General features: G+C 39.0%; 1 protein-coding gene across 8 annotated transcripts in view; it reads right to left on the minus strand.

The window, feature by feature from the left end:
* Nucleotides 1-10267: 10267 nt before the first annotated feature.
* Nucleotides 10268-22058, minus strand: part of LOC143644309 (interstitial collagenase-like) — a 60777-nt gene continuing 48986 nt past the window's right edge. For 7 of the 8 annotated variants that reach the window (XM_077113131.1, XM_077113127.1, XM_077113132.1 and 4 more), the window contains 9 exons: nucleotides 18054-18298; nucleotides 17812-17960; nucleotides 17447-17572; nucleotides 16577-16732; nucleotides 16298-16415; nucleotides 14045-14178; nucleotides 11683-11845; nucleotides 11017-11120; nucleotides 10268-10833 (listed from right to left, as the gene is read on the minus strand). In XM_077113131.1, the coding sequence (XP_076969246.1) occupies nucleotides 10724-10833; nucleotides 11017-11120; nucleotides 11683-11845; nucleotides 14045-14178; nucleotides 16298-16415; nucleotides 16577-16732; nucleotides 17447-17572; nucleotides 17812-17960; nucleotides 18054-18298 (1305 nt within the window). In that variant the 3' untranslated portion in view covers nucleotides 10268-10723. Of the gene's footprint in view, nucleotides 10834-11016; nucleotides 11121-11682; nucleotides 11846-14044; nucleotides 14179-16297; nucleotides 16416-16576; nucleotides 16733-17446; nucleotides 17573-17811; nucleotides 17961-18053; nucleotides 18299-18726; nucleotides 18965-22058 lie in introns of those variants that run through there. The other variant, XM_077113128.1, reaches the window with a different exon arrangement.

The following is a 22058-nucleotide window of genomic DNA, read 5'->3' on the forward strand; positions in this document are numbered from 1 at the left end:
CATTTAGTCCTGAGTTGTAATTAGGACTGGATTTCTGGATTTTGAGAGGCTGTTTTATATATGTATAGCCTTGTATTTAGAGATAGGAATGGAGCTGATCAGATCAGGATTACGGTAATTCAGGACACAGGGGTAAGGAAAACATTGTATTTCAGAACCATACTTACTCTTTGAGACCAAAAGAAGAAATGTTTATTTTGTCTGGAACCAAAATTTTCTGTAGCACATATTCTAACTCAACCTGAATGGATAGCTCATTTGAACAATTGGAGCCCAGGGAGCCCAGAATAAGAATAAGGGCCTTTAATCCTGTATAGCTTATTTTAATGCCTGGATACATCCTAGAGTATATTAAGCAGATAATCAAAAGGTATTGGCAAAGTGCCTAGAGAAGTGGATATCCATATGCAAAAGAATGAAAGAGGACCCATATCTCACATCCTATACAAAAGTTAATTCAAAATGGATCAAAGATCTAAACATTAGGTAAGACCATAAAACAGTTAGAGGAAAACATAGGGAAATATCTTATAAATCTTATCATTGGAGGCAGTTTTATAGACCTTACACCCAAAGCAAGAACACTGAAGAAACAAAGAAATAAATGGGAGCTCCTCAAAATTAAACACTTTTGTGCATCAAAGAACTTCATCAAGAAAGTAAAAAGACAGCCTACCCAATGGGAGACAATATTTGGAAATGACATATCAGATAACGGTCTAGTATGCAGAATTATTAAGAGATTGCTCAACTCAACAACAAAAAGACAGCCAAACCAATTACAAAATGGGAAAAAAGACTTGAACAGACACTTCTCAGAAGAGGAAATACAAATGGCCAAAAGGCACATGAAGAGATGCTCAACGTCCCTAGTCATTAGAGAAATGCAAATCAAAACCACAATGAGATATCCTCTCACACCCACCAGAATGGCCATTATCAACAAAACAGAAAATGACAAGTGCTGGAGAGGATGTGGAGAAAGAGGTGCACTTATTCACTGTTGGTGTGAACGTCAAATGGTGCAACTGCTGTGGAAGGCAGTTTGGCGGTTCCTCAAAAAGCTGAATATAGAATTGCCATATGACCCAGCTATACCATTGCTAGGTATCTACTCAGAGGACATGAGGGCAAAGACACAAATGGACATTTGCACACCAATGTTCATAGTAGCATTATTTACAATTGCAAAGAGATAGAAACAGCCAAAATGTCCATCAACAGATGAGTGGCTAAATAAACTGTGGTATATACATATGATGCAGCTTTAAGACAGAATAAAGTTATGAAGTATGCAACAACATGGATGGATCTTGAGAATATTATGCTGAGTGAGACTAGCCAAAAACAAAAGGACAAATACTGCATGGTCTCACTGATATGAAGTGACCTTAGTGAATAAACTTGGAGAATTTCACTGATAACAGAGACCATCAGGAGATAGAAATAGGATAAGATATTGGGTAATTGGAGCTGGAGTGATACAGACTGTGCAACAGGACTGAATACAAAAACTCAGAAATGGACAGCACAATATTACCCAACTGTAATACAATTATGTTAAAACACTGAATGAAGCAGCATGTGAGAATGATAGAGGGAGGAGGGCTGGGGACATAAACGAAATCAGAAAGAAAGATTGATGTTAAAGATTGGGATGGTATAATCTAGGAATGCCTAGAGTGTAAAATAATAGTGACCAAATGTACAAATTTTAAAAATGTTTTTGCGTGAGGAAGAACAAAGGAATGTCATTACTGCAGGGTGCTGAAAATAGATGGCAATTAATATTTTAAAATGTCACCTTATGTGTGAGACTAAAGCAAAAAATGTTTGTTAGAAAATTTATATTATGACTAGTGCATTTCCTAATATAACTTATGTAGATAGTTTGATCGAACACCATAAGTACTTGGAATCTCAGGTAGGACATGAGATTTTGTTTGTTTGTCCAGAGTGATGCCCTGATGAATCCCAGAGGGATTCGATCAGTGAGTAGAAAAGTATTTGCAAACCCCCATTTGGGGAATGGTGAGAATGGGGAGAAACACAACTTCCCCAAGATGAATTCTTGATATTCTCACAAGCAGTGTGGACAATCAAAGCTATAGGCTGAGCCCCCAGTCTTTTGGTTTGTTCATATGAAACTTTTCCCCACAAAGGATAGGTCAAGTTTACTTAAAATTTAGGCCCAAGAATCACCCCCAAGAGAGCCTCTTTTGTTGCTCAGATGTGGCCTCTTTCTCCAGCCAACACAACAAGCAATCTCACCACCCTCCCCCTGTCTACGTGGGACATGACTCCCAGGGGTGTGGACCTTCCTGGCAACGTGGAACAGAAATACTAGAATGAGCTGAGACTCAGCATCAAGGAATTGATAAAAAGCCTAGAATGAGCTGAGACTTAGCATCAAGGGATTGAGAAAATCTTCTCAACCTAAAGGGGGAAGAGTGAAATGAGAAAAAGTGTCAATGACTGAGAGATTCCAGAGTCAAGAGGTTGTCCTGGAGGTTATTCTTATGCATGAAGTAGATATCATCTCGTTATTCAAAATGTAATGGAGAGGCTGGAGGGAACTGCCTGAAAATGTAGAGCTGTGTTACAGTAGCCATGTTTCTTGAGGATGATTGAATAATGATATAGCTGTCACAACGCGACTGTGTGATTGTGAAAACCTTGTGTCTGAGGCTCCTTTTATCTACCTTGTCAACAAACGAGTAGAACATGTGGAAAAAAAATAGTAAGGGAAACAAATGTTAAAATAAATTTAGTTTGAAATGTTAGTGATAAATGAAAGTGAGGGGAAAGAGGTGTGTATGTATACCCTTTTCTTCTGTTATTGTTTTATTTCTTTTTCTGTTGTCTTTATTTCTTTTTCTGAATTGATGCAAATGTTCTAAGTAATCATGAATATGTAACTATGTGATGATATTGAGAATTCCTGAATATATGTAGAACGGAATTATATGTTAGTGTTTGTTCTTAAGTTTTTTAAATTAATAAATAAATTTTTATAAAATGTAAAAAAAAAGGTATTGGCAAAGTCCCTTGAGGGATGGGAGAAAAAAAATATGAAACTATTAAAGTTTACTATCAGGGAATCCTCTGATACTGTGTCAAACATTAGGGACACCGAAATCAATAGGACAAGCCCTTAATCTTGAGGCTTACTCTTGTGAAGTTTTGTAGGTAGCAGAGAAGCTTGGCCTATCTATAGGCATGCCAAAGAGTTACTTCTGGAGGACCTACCTCTTTTGTTGCTCAGATGTGGCCTCACTCTCTCTAAGTCCAACTCTGCAAATGAAATCTTTGCCCTCCCTCTACATGGGACATGACATCGAGGAGTGAAAGTCTCCCTGGCAGCATAGAAGATGACTCCCAGGGATGAGTCTGGCCTTGGCACTGTGGGATCAACAATACTATCCTGGCTAAAAGGGGGGAAAGAAGTGTAATTAATAAAGTGTCAGTAGCTGAGACAGTTAAAATAGAGTTAAGAGGCTATTCTGGAGGTCACTCTTAGACAAACTTCAGTTAGACATTGCTACTTATCATAACATGCCTAACCCTAAATCTTAAAGAACAAGTAGGGCAATATATAGGATTCTACAAAGGTTCCATGAGCTAGGTTAACTTTCCAGAAACCCACAACTTCCAGATGGATCCCTGGACCAGATAAGTCCTGAAAACTAGAGGCCCAGGCTATCCAGAACATTAGGTAGTTCCATCACCCTACCCCATATGATTGACAGTCCCTTCCAATATGAAAAAGTTAGAAAGGCCATAGCCTAAATACTCCTAAAGAGTGGGATAGAAAGATCAAAGGAAGAGTTTAATAAATGAATATGATGGCTGAATCATTAAACTGATAATTTTTTTTAGTCTCCAATATCTTAGAGAGGTTAGAAGAGAAACTAAAATTGTGGAACTGTAACCCATATCAAACTCTGAAATCTGTTCTACAACTAATTGTTTTGCAGTGCTTTGAAATTTATTGCTTTTTCTATACACATTATTTTTCATGAGGAAAAGTCAATTGTGATCATAAAAAATATTTATTCCTTCTACCATCCTATATTATGGAGCAGCTAGAAGGAAAAATCTGAGAGGATTTTATGGGAGCCAATGACAAACTCTGGGATCTATCCTGTAACTATTTGTTGAACAGTGCTTTGGAAGCAATTGCTTTTTTCTTTCTTTAATTTATATATATATACATATATATATATATAATACAATGAAAAGGTTAAAAAATAATAATTTTACAGAATGTGATTATTGCATTTACTGTTCGGAATAGGGCTCATTGTCGGGTTTGGTTCATTAATGCATTCGGCTTTTTTATTGGCATGAAGAATCTTTTGGGATGGAGAAAAGCACTGATGAAGAATTTTGGACCTGAAGAATGTGGGAAGGAAAAAAACAGCTGTCAATTGTTGAGTATTTTTTGTGTAGCAAGTATTGTTCTAGGTGATTTAGCCTCATCCACCCCAGTGATGACCTTGGGACCTAGTATTAGTTCCTTTTATCACAGATAGGAAAATAAGATTAAGAGAGGTCAAATTATTTTCTTGTGATCATAGAAAGATGAGCGTCTTTGCACTACAATTCACTGGTCAGAATGCTGCTTCTTCAAAATAAATGGGTTAAAGAGAATTCACTGGTCAGAATGCTGCTTCTTCGAGATAAATGGGATAAAGAGTTAAACTACTATTTCCCCTTATGGAAGAAGATGAGCTAAATTATCTAAAGGTCCTCACATTAGAACTTTGAGTAAAACCCAAATAAGTTTGGTGGTTTATTAAAAAGTTAAACACAATTATACTATAGCCCAGCAATCCCACTTCTAGGTATATACACCAAAGAATAGGAAACAAGGATTTGAACAGATGCTTGCACACCAATGTCCATAGCAACATTATTCACAATAGCCAAATGGTGGAAACAACCCAGTTGTCCATCAACAGATAATAGATTTTTAAAATGTGGTATATCCATAGAATAGAACATTATTCAGCTGCTGTAAAAAGGATTAGCATTCTGATGTATAGTACAACATGGATGAACCTCAAGAAAAATATCCTGAACAAAAAATACAAGCACTATTTTCAGTGTTTTCCTCAGCTCATAGAAAAAAAGGGAAAACTCTGAGCATTCCTTGCAACTCACTCCATACCAGCTTTCTGTGAAGCAGAGCCTGAGACAAAAACAGTAGTGTAAGTAAGTAATAGGGCACGTGATCCAGGGAGCTGGATTGAGGTTGTAGGGATAGCAAAGCAGAAAAAGTGGGAGAGACAAGAAAAGAAGCATGATGAACTTGCCAAAGATATGAGTAAAGAAATCATGTCTGAACAGTTTCAGGAGTATCCAGTTGGCTCTTTTTTCCATAGGCTCTTACTCTACAAGTCAGAGAAGCAATGGAAGAGTTTAGCCAAGGAAGCAGTCACTAAATCCATTGGACTCACTGTGAAATGACCTTGAGCCAGGACTTAACTTCATGAGCCTTCTTTTTAAAATAAAAGATCATGATGCCATGTTGTGTCCTCCAATATGTGTCAACTCAGACCTGGTATCCAATTGTCCTTGAAAATCACTGTATTCAACATTCTGCAATGCACAGTTACCCTTCTAAATGGCCACAGGTCCATTTGGGGATTGTGTGTGTGTGTTTTGGCACTAAAAAGAATGATTCTTCTTCAAAAGGACCTAATCTCTTCTTCAATCAATGAGCTTTGAGTTTGTAAACTTTCTTAAATTTGGAAACTAAGTGAGAAATCAGGATTTTTTTTCATTGCTCTAGCTGACACCAATGAGAGCTTGACAACACTTTTGTTGGCTGTTCATCTCTAGTCATCCCAGAAATTGTCTATGGACTGAATGGATCAAGTCCCTCTTCTAGCCATGCTAGCTTCTCTGTCCATTCTAATTGGTTTCATTTACCTTTCCTCTGTTGGTTAAGTTATGTCACTTGCTGTTTGCCGTTCTGGAATCCCATCCTTTCCACTGATACTAGGGAGCCCAATTCCACAGCAACAGCTGATAGTGTCAATCCTGGCCCAGAGAAAACAACCATTATCATTTCTCTGTAATACCAGCATGACCCATCATGCTGTATTCCTTCTAGGACCTTCTAGGGGAACAGGGAATGATGGTGGGTTTTCCAATATCACATAATAAGTTTATTCTAAGGTTTTCATCTTCTTGTCCCTTCTGATTCTTTCATCAATAGTTTGCTGCAGAAATTCTACATCTCTGCTTCATTTACTATAAGAAATTGTTGTATCCAAGATTTAAAAATTCAAACAGAATTGGACAAGCTTCTGACTTCATTGCCAGAATATTGAATCTGGAATCATTAATGGATGCATTCTTGTCAATGAATTCTTCCCTGTCCAGGCTTATATTTCCCCCCTTCAGTCCAACACCTTAAAAATCCACTCCCACACATGTTCCCCTGATTTGTGATCATAGCTAATGGCCAAGTCCTGTAATTCCTTTGGTGCATAAGTTGTTTCCTGCCACTACTAGGATTGGAACTGTGCTGAGAACTGATATTAGATATTAGTGTGGAAAATAAGGGATGGTAGAGGCAATTTTGGAGAAGTACAAGCATTATCTTGTAATTTATTATCTCAGATGAAGTCTTTGCAGATTCTAAATGCAAGGGGAGGCTGCTCTCCTCTGTCAAGATAGAGGCACTACTTCTGCTTCTGTGGAGCTTTGAGGGAAATTTAGGTGTTCAAGATTTTCAAGCTCAGCCACCAATTCCAGATAGCAAGTTCCCATCCATACAGTTTTCAACACCATCTACAATAGATAAAGATTTCCTTAAATGTTGCCTTTAAGGTCGGTTGTCTATCAGTATGTTTTGAGTTGCTATTGGGCTTCCCTTACTCTCTTCAAGTTCTCAGGGCATTAATCAACCACTCTGCACTTACTATAATTACCATTCTTCTCATACTATGCAAGTGTTATGGCCAATTACCAGATAAATGAAAACCACAGATGAGCGTCTGAGTCATTGTGATGACAGCATCCCAGTTCCACCACAAACTACCTTAGGCTGGTGTCCCTAGAAAGCAGAACCTCAGATAAAAGCATAAATGTCAGTGACTAATGGGGCAGATGATCCCGGGAGCTAGACTGAGAGACATTGAGAGCAAAGCAAGGAACATGGGAGAGAGAATACGAAGAGACCTGACCAACTGGCCAAATTTATGAGAAATGTTGCTCAATCCTATGGGACTATCTAAGGACACATTTGAAATAAAGCTTAGGAACATTCTTCTGAGGAATGGAAGGCAGACACATTTATCCATTGGTTCCTCCCACACTGGTCAAATATTTGTTCCATGAGTGAGTCTCTTTGCACTTCCAGGTTGCATGTGCATGGGTTCTGAGTGGGTTCCAGAGCAGAGCATGACACAGCATCAACAGAAAAGATCCAGGGTAGGAAAAAAGAAGCACACTGCACAAGCCCAATGAGAAGAGTTATCAGTTTAGAAACCAGTTTAGAACATGTGCAGAACCACTCACGGATGCTTGGCTGGAAAATAATACAGATGAGGCTGAAAATGAATCTGAAGAGTTGACTGATAATCTCTGTGACTCAGCAATTGCACTTCTAGGGGTACAAACAACAAATGCCTAAATATGTCCAGTAATATTGGGGGAATGAATACCCCAGTAAACATGTTCTTAATCTTAATCCATTCCTGTGGTTGTAAACCCATTTTAAGTAGGACCTTTTAAAGATGTTATATGTAGTTAAAGTGTAGCCAATTGAATCAGTTAGGCCTTTAGTCCAGATTGCTGGAGTTCTTTACAAGAAGAATAAAATTCAGACAAAAAGACAGAAGGCCAAGTCAATGGAAACCAGAGGAGAACAGAAAAGGCATTGCCATGTGTATTTCCATGTGACAGAAAGGCCAAGGACTAGGGATTGCTGGCAGCCAGCCCTAGAATGACATTGTGTTGGTCTGAATCTGAAAAACCATGCCCTTTGATCCGCATTCAATATTGCTGGGGGGGAGCATTTTGATCATTTCCGTGAAAGATGTGACCCACCCAATTGTGGGTGGTAACTTTTGATTAGATTTGTTCCATAGAGGTGTTTCTCCACCCACTGAAGTTGGAGTTGCTTACTGGAATCCTTTAAAAGAGGAAACATTTGGGAGAGAGTCCCTTCTGTTAGAGCCACGTGAAAGCCAAAAGACACTGCCATGTTCACCATGTGTCCTTCCAGCTGAGAAAGAAATGTTGAACATCGTCGGCCTTCTTGAACCAAGGTATCTTTCCCTGGATACCTTAAATCGGACATTTCTATAGACTTGTTTTGATTGGGACATTTTCTGGGCTGTAGAACTGTAAACTAGCAACGCATTAAATTCCCCTATATAAAAGCCATTCTGTTTCTGGTATATTGCATCCCGGCAGCTAGCAAACTAGAACAGACATAATCCTGGGGGAGAAAGCATTATCTTGCTGAGGCTTTCATTATTAACTTTTACTGGCTTCATAATAGAAGCCAATAAATTTCTGTCATTTAAGCCAAACTATTGAATGGTATGTGTTTAGCAGATGGGAAACTAAGCTGTAGTCCCAATCAGGTAACAACTCAAAGTCCATCAACAATGGATGGAGTGCAGAAATGATGCTGAACAAAATAAGATACAAGGGAATACAGACTTGATCTGATGTAGTTCAGAAAATAGGCAAATTTAATGTACAGTGTTAGAAAGCAGCCCACAGTGGTTTTGGAAACAGAGAATGTATAGTGAGTACTCTTGACACCCTTCCCGATCTTTAGTACCAGTGTACCCTAATTCCCAGCTACTGTGAGGGTGGGCTGCTTACAATTCACGGCTGTTCCCTGTTCCTTGGTCAAATGAAACCATCTTGCTGGGAGATTGCCATCCCTCAACACCCCTGTCCCACATACACCCCAGACCTTGACCAATGGCTGAGTAACACAGGAGAACAAAAGGTTTCAGGGTTGGAAATTCTGTGGTGCAATTTTTGCTTGGGAACTTTCTTATGAGATCAGAGCAGTCCCCTTCTGAAACTATAGTCATGCCTAGCCTTTTTCCTCCTTTCAAACATTCCCCACACTCCCCTTCTCCTGAATGCACTCTTTCCCCAGTGACTCCATCTCAGAATTTGTTTCATGCTCTGCTTTTAGTGAACCAGCCAGAGAGAGATTTGAGTAGTGAAGGAGGGTGCTTGAGGGGGGCTCCTGTGGTCTTGCTTATGTTCTATTTCTTGATCTGGGTTGAGAGTTTCTTGGGTTTGTTAATTCATCATATCCAATTTGTCACATGGAATTTGTGCATTTTTAAATTTTACCCCAATTTAAAAGTTTATCAGAGAGTCAGAGAAAAAGGGAGAGGGGAAGAAATTGGCCAAAGAAGAGGTTACATATTTTCCAAATTCTTGAGTTGAGAACTGCCTGCCATAGGTTCATAAGTACCTCAAAATAATTTCAAGATTCTCTATGTTCTTGTAAAGCCTGCAAACACCCTGGAGCACCGTATGAACTCTTCATAAATTCATGGGTCTGGGAGGCTACTTGCAAGCTTCTACTTACATTACTTGTGATAAACTATATAATGTTGATATAAATAAAGTAAATCATGCAGCATGCACAAACTCTAAAATCTCAGCAGCTTCACACAACATAAATTCATTTCTTACTCAGACGAAGTCTACTGAGGTTTGGAGAAAGAATGTGCAGTAGTTTTTGGCCCAGCTGGTCATGCCACTTCCCTCTTGTGGCAGCACTCTCAAGATGTGCTCCACAGTTACCACAAGCAGGAGGAGCGCACTGGAGAAACTTGGACCAGCAATCGAATGCATCAGTCTGAAGTGGTGGCGGTCACTTCTGCCCTCAACCCACGGGCCAGAACTAGTCAGCTGTCCACCGCCCAACTCCCACAACTACAGGGAACTAGACTGTGGAACAACGTAACCCTCTGGGAAAGCTCTACCACGCCATGGCTGATTTTACCTAGAACCTGTTTGGGACTCATCATATGGGGCAAGGGAAATAGTCAGATAGTTTACCCATCTATATGATTTAAATTCCAGGAGAATGGAGAATATTTAAACTTTTTATATATATCCTCACTTCCAACATATATGTTTTGTGTATTTGTCCACTTCTTATTTCAGACTTGAAAATCAATGTCTTTAAGGGTGTGTTTATAATAATGAAACTTCAACTTTAAAAAAGCAGTTTATAAAACAGAAGACAAAGGATGGTTTTCTTCCAAATATAAAATACTTTATTCCCTGTAGCAAGACTTGTCTCTTGCTATCAGGATGATACATAGTGGCTGATCATGTGTTCTTGAACTGCTTTCCCCTGGTGGAGTCTAGTGTCTCTTGTGTCTTTCTCTTTCGAGAGGAGCTGTTCATCCCTGAGGCTCTTTCCAGAGATAAAGTCAGAATCTGATACTTTTGTAATGATCTTCTCTTTTTATGAAACTGGTTGGCCCCTTTGAATCTGTAAGCCATGCACTTGATCTTCCTCAGCCCTCATTTGAGGAACAAAAGTAACTTAGTACATAAAGCATTACATTTTAAATTGCAGAAAACATACAGAGAATGAGGTATAAATAAGGTTATACTTAACAGCTCTGTGCCTCATGATTCTAGAGGTAAAGTAAAATAGTAAAAAATATGGCTTTTCAGGACAAACCATCTCTGGGTTCACAAAATATATTGGTTAATTTCCTCTGCACTTGAACCAGCTATTAGATTTCAGGAGAGTCAAAATTCGCTTAGTTTTAGGATCAAATTTGTATTGCCTCGTTCCATGAAAGAAATAGAAAAATCCTAGAAAAAGAAACAAAAGAGACTTACTTCATTATATAAGTAGTTTCTAATTTTAACTTGAATTATTTCAAAACCCAAGTCATTTATGAACACAAATATTTGGGTTATTTCTTGCTCCAAATAACAATACTGATGCTATTACCGTAGCAACAAAATGGAGGAAACAGATGTCTATTCACTTACCATCTTTCTTGAAAACAGCATCAACTTTGTTGCCAATTCCAGGGAAGTCATGTGCTATCATTTTTGGATAACCTGCATCCATGGAGCGTCTATATTCATCATACCTAGTCAAGAAAGAATCAGAAATGTCAGAACTTTTTGCTACATCTGGAAGCTTCTCAAAATCATTTTGGGTAATTTGCCAACAGGGATTTAAGAGGAACTTTTCATGTAACAGGTTACATTTGTAAAATAGAGAGTGGGATGAGATGAGGGAGGATGTCCAGTGGACAAGAAGATCTATAAGACCTTACTGAACTCCAGCATATGGATCTAATTCTTCAGTAGGTTCCCCAGTAGGTCCTATTTGGGTAAAATGCTATAAAAGGTAACCTTCCTTTGGTTGAAGTTTCTCTTTGGCAATGAATATCCTCATTTCTACATATTCTTTTTAAAATTCTGCTCCAAGATCCCTGGATTCCCAAGAGAGGCATTATATGATAATTATTGGTCAAAAGATTAAATGAGTGCTGGACGAGCTGTAGCCATTAACAGAAAAGGTCAAGGCACTGTGAGACTCATTTTGAAATTGTTCAATCTAAAACTTTCTTTCTACATAAAAAAAAAGACCAAAAAAAAAAAACCTAAAATAAAAAACAATGTCCTGAAATGTTCTGTACTCTTTACCTCCAGTACTTTTTACCAACAAAGAAGTATGTTTTTCCAGTTTCTTCCTCAGAAACAGCTGCATTGATACGCTTCACAGTTTGAGGGAAACCAAAGGATCTGTAGATGTCTTTAGGATATCCAGGCAGCAAGTCATGCCCCTGAGCAGCCCAGTACTTATTACCTGCCAATCAAGAAGTGGTGATAAACGCATTAGCTCAGGGTTCCAATAGGCAGTAAACAGATTTCTAGATAGGTTCTTAGTGTCATGGGCTATAACAGTGACCGAGCTGCACGATAGAATCATCGAGAGAGATTTTTAAAAATTCTGGTGCTAGGATCCTACTACAATCCAATTAATCAGTGTACTTTTTAAAGCTTCCTAGGTGATTCCAATCTGCAACAAGTTTTGAAAATGGTTTTCTGAAGTTGAGGGTGCCATTCCAAAGCCAGGTGCTCAAATGACTAGAGTCGTTCATGCCCACCTCAGTGATATAAAGCTCAGTTCTCTGAGTTGCTCATTACCTGTGGAAATTCATACCAACGGTATTGAGTGTTGTAATGATTCATAACCTGTAATCACTTACATACTTGGGTTCAAATCATTGCACCTGATGAGAATACATATCCATATACTTGGATTTATGCTGTGTCCACATTCTATGTGTTTATACTCAGTCATCCCTGCATCACATAAAACTGGTCTTATATCCTAAAGCCAGGATCATTCTCTTTGTACTAATATGCTTGTGTACCCCTCATCAGAAAAGCTGTTTGAAACAGCATGTGTATAAAATCCTCTTGAATTTTATGAAACAAGCACTAGAAAGTGTGTTTCCAAGTGTTTCCACATCTGAACTGTGTTCAGTTCTTTGTCTTGAGTGTATGACTTGGTCAGGTGTCTTAATGTTTCTTGGCATAATGCCCAACATTTTTAAATATTTTATATTTGTATTCATATTTAGATTTTACAAAGGTTTGACATCCTGCTCCCAAAGGCAGCAGCTGATCATTGGACTGCATTTCCTTCTGAAAGAATCAAAGAAGTTTGTCCTACTGAATTCATTTTTCATGCTTTAATGTGTGTACAAATCGCCAGGAAATTCTTGTTAAAATTCAGATACCGTCAAAGAAGATCTGATGTGGGACCTGAGATTCTATGCTCCTAACAGATTCCCGGCGGGCGGGGGTTGGGGGGTCCAGCGCTGCTGGTCTGTGGACCACACTCTGAGAGCAAATCTCCTATCTGGCTGTGCGGTGGAGACCTCCGCAGCGCTCAAGAGTGTCCTTTGCATTGTTAGGCTCTAGGAAATGACACAAACTGAGTGATTCTTGTCATCCTCTCTAGACAACCCAAGTAATATGGGTTGGGTTTTAAACACATAAACAAAGTGCACAAAAAGCAGTTTCACAAGTCCAGATTTAAAAGTAAATAGAGTGAAACATTCATATCTCCAAGCATTTGCTTTTTATATAAAACGACTAAAAATATGCTATACGATTTACATTAGGTCAAGAAGAATTCTGGTGATTATTGACCTTCCTGATATGAAAGGGTACAGCAGAAACAAATTTCTAAACAGAATTTGACAAATGACCTGAGTAGATGCTTACTTCTATACTCAGGACATTGTACAATATTTTGTAAAGCCTGTGATTTTTTGAAGTATTTATGGTATAGCTTTCTATAAAATTATTAGAGTAAATACTTCTGAAATCCAACATACTCTTTTAAACTTTGTCATTTCTATTTTGATTTTTTTGGTGAGAAATTGGTGTTCAGCTAGACAGTCTCTGTACCCTGCAATGCCACTCCTCCAGATCGTCTTTCCTTCGTCTGTGAGAGAAGGCAAAGAACCATGACTGAGAAGAGTCAGGCTGTGCATGAAACCACCAGGCCTGGAGGCCTGCCGTGGGAGGAGTCTAAATCCCAGCCTTATAGGAACTCTGTTTAAGTACTGCTTTTCTGATTAAAATGGATGTTTACTTGGTCTTTTTTGAATGTTAGTGCCTGGCTGATTGGTTCATTTCCCAAATCAGTTTTCCACTTGCCCCATAAACAGTACTTTCTCTCACATATACTGTCTAGCTACCTTACAGAGGAAAAATATTAGAGATATTCTATATTTTATATATAGGTTTATGTATTGTTTGAGATGTTTTTGTTGTGCTGTTTTGGACAAAATAAAGAATTCCATGTTAAAGCTAAAAAAATATATATCTACTATACGATTTTAATTAAAGTGATAGACTCTCAGTGATTTAGTAGGTGAAACTGTTAGTCTTTTCAAAATTCCATGGAGAGAATGTACCCAGTATCCTCATATCTTAGCCCAAAAGTTAATGAAAAATTTATTCGTGAAAAAATAATCAGAAGCATTACCTTTGAAAAACCGGATTTCATCTCTTTCAGTAAATTCATAAGCAGCTTCAATTCCATTTGGCAGACGAGGCCAGAAAACAGAAATGAAATTGAGCTCCACTTCTGGGTAGAAAGGCTTTGATCTCATGTAGAACCTGATTTTGAAAAATAAAAATGAGTGAGTTTGGTCTAACTGCTGGCAACTTCTGGCTGATATCCAATTCTCCCACTATTGATGCTAGAAGTGTACTGGTAATTGTTTAACATCTGGCTTTCCAAAAAAAACAAAAAGGTTTTGGTTTGTAGTATTTGCTTATTTCTATAATGGAAATTCTCCCGCCGTGGTAGATTTCAAGAGATTAGTATTTGTATCCCATTGTATACTATTTCCACAGTACAAACATAATAGGTATGAACAACTTCAAGCACATAGAAAAATAGTAAAATAATTCAGAAATCATGGGTTTTATTTTTCAGTACCTTCAGTTTTAATATAATTGAATTCATTGTAAGTATATATAATTTAATGTTTAGCAATGGCTATCTTTAGAGAATGATTCACAAAATTCTTGAAAATTAACAATCAGTTTTGGCCAGCTCCAGTGCACCACTGGCTGGAACACAACACTAATACCCTGCAATTAGGGAGCACTGACACCAGGCCAGGCCCATTCCCTACATCATGCCTTATTTCAGAAAAACCCTAAAGAGTACTACTCCCATCTCACAGATGAGACCTTGAGGTCAGGAAGGCTCAGGGAGGCGTCTAAGGCCACACAGCTGGTTAAGAGGCAAAGGACAATTTTAACGTCAGTTCTGGCAGTCACTCCCTTTGCCCCCCTTTGGTTGGGATTTACAAAGTTGATTTGACAGTCCATAGGGACTGGGGTGACAGCATAACACAGACTGTCATGTGGGTTGACGGAAGAGTTTGACATATTCCAGAAAGCCCTCAGCATTGGGAAGGAACAAAGGGCCGCAGGGGGACTTGAGCACAGGAAAGAATATTGCCTCTACCGTCAGGAACCTGACTTCCAGGTCCAGCCCTAGACCTTGGCTGCAAGACCTTGGGCAAGTCAGGGAACATCCTTGAGCTTCTGTAGCTTCCTAACGTGGAAGCATTTTAGTTCCTGGAAATAGCACTGGTCCTGGTTCATGGAATAATCCCTTAAATACTTGCCTTGACAGTTGTATCTTGCTATATTGAGAGTGCCCCAACAATGTATGGTTTACATCCGGCCTTATCTTACATACTCAAAAATAGTAAAGAAGAGATGAAAAGCATTAGGAGCGAATGCCCTGATTTTTTTTTGCATGGGCAGGCACCGGGAACCGATATGCCTTGCATTTTGAGACAGGTATGACCACAAAGGAGTTAAACAACAGCAACGCTCCATGAAGAGAAGTGAAGGATAGGGAAGCTTTTCAGACGGCTGCTGTTCCCGATGTGCTGATGCCTTGGCCCTTCAGCAGCACTGATCCTTCACGAAAAAAGAGTGCTTTTGATTTTGCCTGACCTTTTAGTGAAAAGGATTTTAGGGAGAACAAGCCCATTCTGCAAGAGACTCCGGGTGCTCTGAGTCCACACATCCCCCTCCCAGGAGGAGGGAAGCACCACTCTGTAGTTGCCCATATCTGCCCAAGGCAGGGGTTCCTTATGGGTCCTTGGAGTTTTCCCCAGTAATGCCTCTCCCCTTCCCGGGCTTCTTGGGAGTAGCAGAGACCTGTCAGGATCTCAGGCTTTGAGTAGGCTGTCTTTTCCAGGATGGAAGGGGTGATAGTGAAATGGTTGCCTTGCCCTTTTCGGTTCCTGACTGCATAAGTCTCATCAGCGAAATGGTGCTAATAAAAGGGCAGATTTCTCTTAATAAAATGCTAACATGCTTATCAGAAAGACCAGCATCTGGAAAAGAACTTTGGGGGGAGGGTACAGTCAGAAGACCAATTTCGGCTCTGTCACCTGGGGATGCTGTTTCCTTACAAAGTCTCTTGCCTTTTGTAAAATGATTTGTAAAGTGGGATTATATTAACTGATTTTTCTACCTCAATGGTACTTTTCTGAGCATCAAATGACGTAATACATGTGGGAAAACAAAATTGTTATAACTCAACTATATTGTACAAATACAAACAATTATGACCATAAAATTATAATTGCAAACAGATACTTAATATGAGAAGTATAGGATTCTGGCCTGGCACATAGTGCAGACACATAAAATAATTGCTGTCATTACTATAAATACAGAACACAAGGAGTAATTGTTTCTTTACCTGTCTTTAAAGAATATAATTTCTCCCCGGACTGTAGTTACAGCATCAAAGGTTAGCTTACTATCACATGCTTTTGGGGTTTCAGGGCCTACTGGCTGGGTGGGATTTTTGGAAGGTCCTAAAGAAAACAACAGTTTTGGAATTAGTTTGGCCTGGAATTAAAAAGTACATCAACAAACAAAAACACAAGCAATGAAAAACAACTTCTTCAAGGATACAGCTAGTGGCTGTTCTACTGAAATGGGTGTAATATTCCCTTTATGTCTTCTTTACACTCACCATAGATGGCCTGGATGCCATTGATGTCATCCTGAGACAGCTGGACCTCACCACTGAAGATGTAGCTGGGAAACATCAAAGCCCCAATATCAGCAGAATGAGAGAGCCCAAGGGAATGGCCTAATTCATGAGCCGCAACATGAAACAAATTGTAATCTAAAAAAGCCAACATACCAATTTGCAATTATTTGAAATGCATTCAGTTTTTAAGGCATTTAGTTAAGAAGTAATCTACAACTCCACAAGGATTAACATTTCCATTTTCTCAGTGACTTTTGAAATATACATGAAACTTTTTTTCTGAAGGCAGGGAGGAATGCCTTTATTAATTGTGAAGAGACACATTAAAGACTCAACTCTGTGATTACACTGATACAGTCAAAAGACAAACTTGGTTGACTGACAGTCCAGCATATGTTAGTCAATCTTGCATTGATTAGATGGTCCATATTATTTCACACAGAAGCAATAGAATTCTATTAGCCTTTTGTATTTTTTCTTATTTACAAAACTGCTACATGATTAATATTGGGAATTTTGGAAAATACAAAAAGCCTCTGCTCTCATAATTTTCACACAATCTTCCTACTACTGTTGCCTTTTGGTGTGTCCTAGTTAAAGACACCCAGAAATAAAACATTAAGCTTTCAATATTTTCTTAGTAGAAAGTTTAGAGTGGTGTTTTTGTAGCCAGTAAGATGCTGTTAATAACAGATTAACCGTCCCTTATACTTTTCTAAATGTATCAATAATTTTCTAAGAATAGTAGAAAAATACATACATCTACTAATGCATTCTCTCAGTTATCAACAAATATTTTGAGAACCATGAAGAGGGGGAGTAGATAGAGGCAAAAACTGTTTGACTCACTCCTGGAATTGCTGGTCCACATTTCCTCTTCATCAAAGTGGACATCCCCTCCAATACCTGGCCCGGGTTGGAAAGCATGAGCAAGGTTTCCCTCAGGTCCATCAAAGGGAGAATTGTCACGATGATCTGAAGAAACAGAATTCAACAAAGGTCCCTCTTGGTTCTTATTTAGGCTAAACCCAGGAGGGAAAATGTAGCTTTGCTAGAAGACCCAAAAGACTTCCCACCAAATGTGATATAGTTTCCTTCCTTTAGCCTACAAAATGAGCACTCCTCTTAAACAAGGAATTCTAGCCACAAAGCTCAGTAGCTTTGGCAGCAAGATGAAACTAAGGGGCAAATACTGTCATGATACAAGAGCTTACCTCCCCAGACAAAGGATATCATGATGTCTGCTTCACCCTCAAAGACCTTGGTGAATGTCAGGGGTGAGACATTACTCCAGAGCTGAAAGGCTTTCTTGATTGCATGGTCCACATCTGCTTGAGGCAAATCTGGTGTGTAATTTTCAATCCTTAAAATGAAATAAAATAAAGATACACTGGATCTTCTTTCTTACCACTCTGACGGGAAGTAGTCATCTCACTCTAGTGCTCAGTCTGGTTACCTGTAGGTCAGATGTGTTTTCTCCCAGCGAGGATTCCCCTCAGTGAGGACAAACTGAGCCACGTCGGGCACCCCACATCTGGGCTGCCTCATCACCTTCAGGGTTTCAGCATCTGGCTTCCCAGTCACTCGCAGCCCAAAGAATTCCTGCATTTGCTTCAGTTTTTCAACCACCTGGCCCCCATTTTTCTGCCTTTCAATTTGTTCCCCATCATTCTTCAGGTCGTAGTAGTTTTCTAGGTACTTCTGATAAAAGATAAAATTATTGAAATACTGGATGTAAAATTTTTCTCAGTTTTCTGAAAAAAAGGGACAACATGAATTTTTAGCTAAAGCAGACACTATTTCTGAAGCTTTGTGTTTCGATTTCATGAGCCTTATACTCCTTATTATTGGTGGGGAAAAAATGCAAATTTGGAGTAGAAATCTCTCTGCTATTAGTTACTATGAAGTCAGAGTTACAATTTGCAGAGTCAGATTTGTATACTGTTCCTTTAATTCCCTCTCACCTCTAGCACAGCTAGACACATTTTTGGGGGGTATGATATTTCTGGTAGAAAATATATACATATTTCTCTAGTAAGAAATCCATCCTTAATCTGTCCAGTACACTACAATGGGAAAATGCAAACCAAAGACTTTTGCATTTCTTGCATGTGAAATTCAGCATTTACCTGGACTGTTTCTGTTTTCACATCTTGCTCTTGTGTTTCTGAAATCGTTGGGAAGCTGTGAGACCCCACGGTGAGCAGCAGCAGCAACAGAGGAAGGCTGGACATGCTGGTCTGTGTTCTCTTTCCCAGTGCGAGACAACCAGTGGTTCCCTTACCTGCTGGCTGTTCCAATATTTAGGCCAAGAAGTTCTCCTTTTATAAAGAGTGCTACACTTCTGGAAAACCGGAGGCTGTGTGACTCATGTTTCATAATATCCTCTTGATTAGCAATAAACAGCCCGAGCATTTATCAGAAGTGGTGACTCCAGCAGATGATTTGTATTTGCTTAGTCTTGTAATCTCATGATTAAAATCAAAGAGAATATGTACGAAGGAGATATACTCCCTGATGTAAACAGTTGTTTTTGCAATTCATTTGTCTCTTATTTGAGAAAGACCCTTATTATATGTGCAGGTCATGGAGTGCTCCATGGCTTTTTGTTTTTTTTAATGGACTTTGCTGCTCGATTCTTCTGTTCATGCAGTACTGTGGGTTCATGCTCCCAAGGCAGAAAGCAGACTTGCTGACACAGTATGCTCATGGCTAGTCAGCCCCTTTACTGACCAACATTCGGCAACCTGGGCCCTCTGCAGTTACTCTCCTGGGTTCTACAGGGTTCCCTTCGGCATTTCAATAGCACCATAGATTCTCTTAATCTTCATTCAGGCCTAGGATTTGAGGGGCTTTTTCTGAGACCACAGGTGGAGTGTAATGCAACCCCTCACCCTAAATAGACCCCCGCCATCAGCGTCATGGGACAAATAGGATCCTTCACTGAAACCTGTCAGAATGTGTGAGATAAGTCAGGTGCTGGCGAGAGACCAAGTATGACTCTTATGTTTATCCTCCTTCCCCTAGACATGGGCACATCTGTGCCCTGTGGAGCTGGGCAGCATTTACTTATTCTTGCACTTATGCAGTCATTCATGTGTTTATGTCTCCATCCATTCAAGAGATTCTGATTTAGCATCTTCTGTGCACCACTTACTAAGTGGGGGAGTTTTAACGAGGAAACCAATATTTTATGGCATACCTTAACATGGTTCTAATAGAAGTCTTTATAAAGTTGCAGATTAACTTTGCCAGAAGTTTCTGAGGGAGAGACTTTGGAGCTGGTCTAGCCTCAAGTTACCTGACCTTCCTTGATCCTCCTAACTCCTCCGTGATTTTTGCCAAATCTCATTGCCACCCCTAGTATTATTTTTGTATTTTCTTTAATTTTACTTTAAATTCACTCAAAGTTGTGCATCATTACAAGCCATCACATCTGTAAAATCGTAGTTCAGTGGACTATTTTTTGTATGCACATTAAAGGAAATATGTGGCTATATAACAAAAAATGTACATTTGTTCCACATCAAATCAATTGGTGGGCTCCCTTTGTGAGGAAACAAAAGGGGGGTCTGCCTCAATAGCTTCATCCACTCATCCCTTGCCCTTCTCCTTGAATGTGTTTAAATGAGACATAAAGTGGAGAAACACTTGCCTGAATTCTTTCACTTTAGCATTTTATGGGGTTTTCTACCTACCCCCAAATGTCAAGTTTGATTTTTGACCTTACTGATTCTGTTTTCTTCACCACACTAAAACATCTTATGTGTAAATAAGGCTGTGATTGTTGTTGAATTCATTTGAACTCATTTAACCACAATTTCCTCATTTATGTGACGTAACTTGTAGGTTTGAGAGCACAAGAGGAATTGGAAGTAGTTCTCATGAAAAGGAAATCCTTCCTTCTCACAGCCATCCAGAGGAGGGTGGGGTGGGAAACTAAGAATCCTAGCAATTACAGTGACTCCAGCACAGGCAAGTAAAATAGTGAAAGGACCTCTTTATGCTAGAAACTAAATACAGACCACGCTTTATAAGTCAACGGGTGGGACGCAACCTGGCTACCAGGGAATCTGGTCAGTGTGAAGTGGTTGCCCTCCCTACTCCACTGGGACCTGGGAACAAGGATCAGGTCAACTCATGGAACCTCACAGTCACTATCTGGGTAAGAAATCGCATCAGAGTTACCCTGGAAGAGTCTGGTAAGATGTTTAACCTGGCAGGCATCTATGCATCATTCCATCCAGAGGTTTACAAATTTTTGTAAGGATTTTTCCTTTTTGAAAGACATCTCTGCAAACCAGATGAAAGCAAAAGTGCTCTGATGGATGTGGGGATCCCACCTATGTCATGTTCCCTGTATCATGTCTCCTTCATCTTCCCTTCTCCAGTAAGAGCCCCAACTTCTGTGAACAGTGAGGGCTCTCGGAACACAGTCCAGTGCTCTGCTTTTTCAGATAGGAAACTAAAGAATAGAAAAGTTGCTCGCAGGCTCAGGAACACACTTCTGCCAGGATGGGGCAAGGGAGTGGGATAAAAGCGAAGATAGAATTGAATTTGACACCCTGGTTCTAGTCCAGGGCTATTGCCCTAAAGGATCCAGGGATGCTGCTCTGGCTTGGCAATTGGTTTATATTAATATACCTTTAATATTAATAAACATTAGGTAACATAAAGTTGAACTATTTTCTCTTTAAAATTTATTCCTAAAATAACAAAGAAGTTTACATTAAATTTTGGCTAAGTAGCAAGCTTAAAAAATTCATGTGATCCTGAATCTTGAAATATCTAGTTGTACATTTATAGCCAAACTTCAAACATAACACATGTCAGTTCTGGGCTAGTGCTATTGTGTGATTTATTTGAGAGTAAAAAAGAAAACATAAAAATCTAAAACAGAAAGGAGAGGATTAAATCTGACTCAAGTCATAATGATGCGTAGACTTAGCAAAATTTCCAGGAAGCTCAAAATATTTCAAAATCTGATTTGCTTTTCTCATCCAGTTGATTTTTTATCTGGGAGCTTTCTCTTCCCCAACAATCCCCTTATGGATATAATCTTGTGGAAATTATCTTTGTACCCTTATTCCACTTAGAGAACAACAGGCATAAAAAGGCTCTTATGAATGTGGGGGTACAAATTGATTCCCAGTATTTCCAAACTATTTCCATGGTTTTGTTGGTGGCTTCATGCTGGCTACTCTGTGGAATGCTTCAAATGTTTGTATTTTTTTCCATATTAAATTCAATCTTGGAATATTGCTTCACGCATTTACACTTGAAAACTCAGTCTTTTTAATTTTCCAACTCAATTTGAGTTATAAAAATTACCCTTTGGTTCTACTTTTTGTCCTGGAAGTCTTGAAATGTTCTGGCAAGAAACATTAAATATTTGACACTATTTTGTTTCAGGAGTGCATGTTTGAAAAAGCATGCCTCACCCTATATATTTACCTCACAT

This window comes from Tamandua tetradactyla, chromosome 8, assembly GCF_023851605.1.
Source record: "Tamandua tetradactyla isolate mTamTet1 chromosome 8, mTamTet1.pri, whole genome shotgun sequence".
NCBI classification, from domain to species: Eukaryota; Metazoa; Chordata; class Mammalia; order Pilosa; family Myrmecophagidae; genus Tamandua; species Tamandua tetradactyla.